This window comes from Oryzias melastigma, linkage group LG13 (assembly GCF_002922805.2).
Source record: "Oryzias melastigma strain HK-1 linkage group LG13, ASM292280v2, whole genome shotgun sequence".
Classification (NCBI taxonomy): domain Eukaryota; kingdom Metazoa; phylum Chordata; class Actinopteri; order Beloniformes; family Adrianichthyidae; genus Oryzias; species Oryzias melastigma.
In genome coordinates, this window is record NC_050524.1 from 32,276,861 (window position 1) to 32,282,152 (window position 5,292).

Sequence of the window (5,292 nt, forward strand, 5' to 3'; positions counted from 1 at the left end):
TTGAGCTAGCGAGCTCCTCTATATTGAGCTAGCGAGCTCCTCTGTATTGAGCTAGCGAGCTCCTCTGTATTGAGCTAGCGAGCTCCTCTCTATGGAGCTAGCGAGCTCCTCTGTATTGAGCTAGCGAGCTCTTCTGTATGGAGCTAGTGAGTTCCACTGTCCACCAGGAAGCTGGGTAGCATAGCTAGCCTACCACTGAGAGTCCTTTTAAGCCAATGTGGGGAAACACAGGAGGGCCACCACGGAGACTGCGGACAAACCCACATTTTCTGCCCACTTTAAACCCTGAGGGGCCCATTTGGCTTTGCTGGCTGGGATTGAGATTTAACTCGATTCGACACCCTTGGAAAAAGGTCTTGTTTAGCAGTGCAATCGGCATGTGGGAAGTGATACTTTCTCCCAGTTTATGAAAGAATTCAAGGCTACTGTTGGTAAAGTCTGAAGCTAATCAGCTCTTAGAGTAAATGGCTGAAAAAAAGCCACACTGGCTCTTCTTACATTGATCCTGAGGCACTATTAGTTATCAGGTTAGCTGTAGTCTTTGGTTAGTTTGTTGCTGCATGGCTGTCTGTCATTAGGAGTGGCTCCTGCTCCGGGGTTGGGTCCATCACTCTGAACGGGCTGTGAGTCTCTGCAATGAGGTCTTGGGGTTCCAGCAGGGATTGTTCCCCTCCTTTGCTCCCAACTGCCTCCTCGCTTCCCCTTCTCATTCTCTCCTCCTCCTCCATTTTCATTCTTCGCTCCTCAGCCTCAATTTCCTCTGTGGTCGGAATGGAGTTCTTCTTGGGTCTTCCCTTGGGCTTGGTTGGGGCCTCGTGACCTCCTTTGAGCACCTAGAATGACACCCAGACAGTCTTAGTGGACTTCTTTTGTAATAAATAGCAGCAGAAGTCAAAGGCAACGCTGGCTATTATAGTAATTAAGAGAGGACATATTGCTGCTGGCTGCACCTTGTGCACCCATTTATCTTTAACGATCTCAGGTCTTTTTTGTTCTCCGCATTGTTGACCCTTCCACAAAAGTGTTTGCTCTCGCTGCAATCATCATCAGTCAAAGCACATTTTGCCTTCCCTGCTCCCCCGCTTCCTGCCTCATTGCCATCTACCATTCCTTTTTATTGCACTGACTAAAAGCAGTTAACCAGCAGCACCTGCGAGCTGACGTCAAAATTTGGGGCCATATTTCTTAAAAAATAAACCTTTCTAAGATTTAGAAATTATAACGCTGAGGTTCTTTCAAACAGCCTCCACTCTGAAAGAACAAATCCTTCCAAGACGTTCAGCTTTGATTGGCATCAACAAACGATTTAACCCATTTTCTTGTAATATATTTAAACTTTCTCCTACATTTAGAGTTGTCTTTGAAATGTAATCGGATGTGATTTGGCCTTGTCAAAACCTGTTCTCTTGTCTTTGTGGGCTGAGAAAACACTCTTTTGACAGATATTTGGTTTGATGGGATTGCTTCAAACGTTTAAAAATGAAAATCCTTGTGTAGTGTGATCTCACAGTCATTTTTTGGAAAGCAGCATCAATTTGGCCAAACATTTGGTTCCAATGTCCAGTGGTAGATCTCATATTCACGTATATCTTTGATTAAACAACTGGAACAATGTATTTACAGTTTTTTTTAAAGAAAAACCCTTTAAAAACAAGAAAGAGTTAAAAACTCAAACACCCTCATTACCCCTTTTGAGCCGCCTTATTGGCTGAGCTGCTGCTTTAGGCCCCTCCCTCTGTCACATCTGCTTTTGTCAGAGTATTCATGTGACAAACTCATGAATAAAAACACCTTTTTTTTTAAATGGCAGCTCTTCTGTTGTTTTTTTCCATAGCAACTATTTTAGTTTTTGGTTGCCTGGGTGTAACAAACAGGTTAATGTAATTTTTAGTAGAATCTGCAAAAGTAAATATTTGCATTTTCTTGGCAACTAAGGTTTTTTGTTAACCACACCCACATTTCCAATATGCTCCTATTGTATATCATATTGCTTTGTTCACCTTAAGTTTACGATTCAGGTTACATTTTTATAATATTCATATAGAAAAGGTGCAAGCAACTGGGCAATGCTACGTTTAGTGAGATTGCCACACAAACGTCGTACAAAATCAACGTCTCCTCCCTATAGGAGGAGTTTTCATTTGTAGCTGGTACAAAAGGTGCTTTTTTTTCAGGTCAACAAAACTTTGCCTGTAGACTTGGGCCCAATTCGAATTCTTCCCTTTTCCTTACCCTTCCATTCAAAGTGGTGTGTGAAGTGCAAGTGATGGCCAAAATATATTTTTTAATATCCTCCCCTCAATGCGGAGGGATACAGACCCCTCCCCCACGAAAGGGGGTTCTGCATCTCGCTGTACTGCAGAGGAGAAACTAATTTCTTCTTGCGGGTGCGCTCTAAAGCAAAGAAGTTTACATTTAAATGTAAATAATGACTTTTTGTAGTAGGATGACCTTTTAAAAGTTACAAAATCACTGCTGTTATGTATATTCGAGCGCTGGAAGCTCCGCGCCAACGCTAGCTAACCATGACTATTGGTGACCTCATCAGGTAAAGTCCATAACTCTTCGCTTTGAGGGCTATATGTAGGGGGAAGCACTCATTTAATCTGGCAGCATGTGTGGGAAATTATGTAAAGATCCATCAAAAATAGTTTCCTTTTCCCATATTGCTCAATAATGGGAAAATTCCCAAATTTCACACGTTGCCACAAAATGGCCGCCAAGTCGTAGTTCCTGTTCTCATCCCATAATAATAATTTCAAACTTCCTCTGTATTTTCTTGACATGTGTATTGGTTTCTGTTAGTGGATTTTGATATTGTGGCCCCATTTTTTTATTTTTATGATTTTGCTGGGGGTTTTTTTTGTTTTTTTGGTGGGGTGTGCCCAAAATTCATTTTCACCAGATACTAAGAACGTGCAAATTTTGTGAGTTTTTGAACATTTGGCAAGGGTGAAATTTTTACTCAAAGGAACAGTAAGAAAAACTCACCATTTTCTTCCACTTCATCCGCCGGTTCTGGTACCAAGTCTTCACCTGAAGCTGTGTGAGCCCCAGGGACTGGGCCAGGTCTAACCTACAGAATCACAAGAAAGATCCGCTTCATTAGACTCAGGAAATGTTCACATGCACAACAGCACGATTACTACCCTCTAGCTTCTTTCATTTCCAGTGCTGTGGCTTTGACTCATGAATGCTTCTAGCAAACCTCATTTGTCCGCTACTGCATATTTTCAGACTCCCAAAATAAGAAATGGTACTAATTTCAGCCATTTATACCTTATAGGTATATTGAGGTGTTACATAATCAGGGTGAAAATATCTGAAAGTTAGCATGTCATTGAGAAAGAGAATCACCTAGATGAAACCTTTACGGGGAATTCAGGAGAAATTTAGTATTTGAGAAATGTCTTCAAAGCAGAAATCCATTTCAAAGTAATATCCAATCCAAAAAAATGTACAGCAGAGTTATTCAAAATAAAATTACCATATATTGATGTTCCACACCTGAACATAACCGTAAAACTGACATTAAATGTTGATGCTTGTGTCCTTTTTTCCTTTCTGTTTAATTTTATGCTTTGTCATCCTGAGTTTTATGCAGTGTTCACCCGGGGCATGTGATTCTCGTTTCTGAACGAGTTAAACACTTAACCTCGAATATGCATTTAGCCCCTAGTGTTTACACCGGACTGTTGCTACCTGGCTCAAAGTGCACGTCAAAGCGGTGCAAATCTCGTAAATCTCGCTTTAGACTTTTTTTTTCACAGCCCTGTTCCGATATATGAAAGACTTGGTGCCATATAATTCCAGCTGGGGTCAAAGTTCGACTTTTATTCAACTTTCAACTCTTGTTCAATGGCCACACATTCACAGAAACAGTCGCAGAAATGTTTGTAGCTACTCGTGACCATGCGAGTTTTGAACGCGGAAGTCTTGTTCAAATTCCCACCCTAATTCCGAACTACCAAAAAACTACATGGTGTGGGACTATTTAGTGTCCTAGATTTCAAAAGCAATTTGGACTCCAGGCTCACTACTTTTCTTTTGTTTGTCTAAATGCCGGATATGATTTCATGAAGGGAAAAACGAATCTAATACGAATATAGTGAGTAGGGAAGGAATTTGGACATAGCCATAGACTTTTCATTGGAAGTGGAAGTTTGAACACACGTAGCTTTATATTTCATTAGTGCAATCATGTGTGCTTTTACATCTTAATTGTGTATTTTTTTCTTTAAATCACACCCTGAACTTTCATTTGTCTTCTTAGGAAAACTTTGCTTTGCGATTTTATTGTTTTAAACTGCAGCAGGAGTTTATGTATTGTTTACATTTAATCAATCACATTCACTATTCTTTTTTTTTTTTTTTACTAAAGTTCATTTGATTTGATGTGAACAATACTGTAACTATATAAATAAAGTCACTTTTAAAACAGCTGTAATCTTACTTTAGCCAGAAAACGTTGAGGATCGATTAGTTTTCATCCACCTGTGCAAGTGCACACCAACAGAAAACACGGAGGTTTCTAATATCCTTGAATCCAACATTAGCGCTGGAGTCTGACACTGTACACCTGCTGCTAAAGAGATGTGCACCGAGGTCACAAATCCAGTCACAACACTTTAATCTGGACAATTGAGAACAAAATCCCAAACGCATCTACCACATGTGGCGATGCATGACTAATTGGGCTATTGGTTGGTTTGAAACGCAATCCTCAGGAAGTGTAAGACAGGCTGAACAAAACATCCCCATTCAGAGCGAGGGACTTATCGATAGTTGGTTTTTAAGTGGGATTTCCTCTTCCTTGCTCTTTAAAAGTCAGACATAGGGGTTTTTCTTCACCAAGCCCCCAGGGAACGGACTTATTTGAAGGTGAAACTAGAATCTAAGACTTAAAAAAAAGAAGTAAACATGATCTAGAAAACAGACACACTAGTTGCAAAGCAGAATCCACCTCCTTGTATCAAATGGAAAAACATATCCTGGGTGTGCGATGCAAGGCATCAGAACCAAGTCCATCAAACGTCCATCACACATGCACAATCTATATAATGGGAAACGACTGGAGGCATGGAAAATTAATTGCTTTTAAAGAAATAACCCTATTATTTATGGTCATTGAGTCTCTGAGAAGAGAGGCAACACACATCATGCTGTAGCAACAGCAGTGGAGTCACTCCCTTCAGGCTACAGCAGGGCTGTCGGATCCTTTTTGAAACTAATCAAAAATGTGTTTTGATGAAGCTGGTAGAAGAGTTCATTATCAACGTACTGATTATTATA

The 5,292-nt window shown here is 40.4% G+C and overlaps 1 protein-coding gene across 1 annotated transcript in view; it reads right to left on the minus strand.

Moving 5' to 3' along the window:
• Positions 1-62: 62 nt before the first annotated feature.
• barx2 (BARX homeobox 2) overlaps positions 63-5,292 on the minus strand; it is a 15,010-nt gene continuing 9,780 nt past the window's right edge. The window contains exons 3-4 of the mRNA XM_024277397.2: positions 2,992-3,076; positions 63-833 (exon numbers count right to left, since the gene is read on the minus strand). Of these exons, the coding sequence (XP_024133165.1) occupies positions 546-833; positions 2,992-3,076 (373 nt within the window). The 3' untranslated portion in view covers positions 63-545. The remainder of the gene's footprint in view (positions 834-2,991; positions 3,077-5,292) is intronic.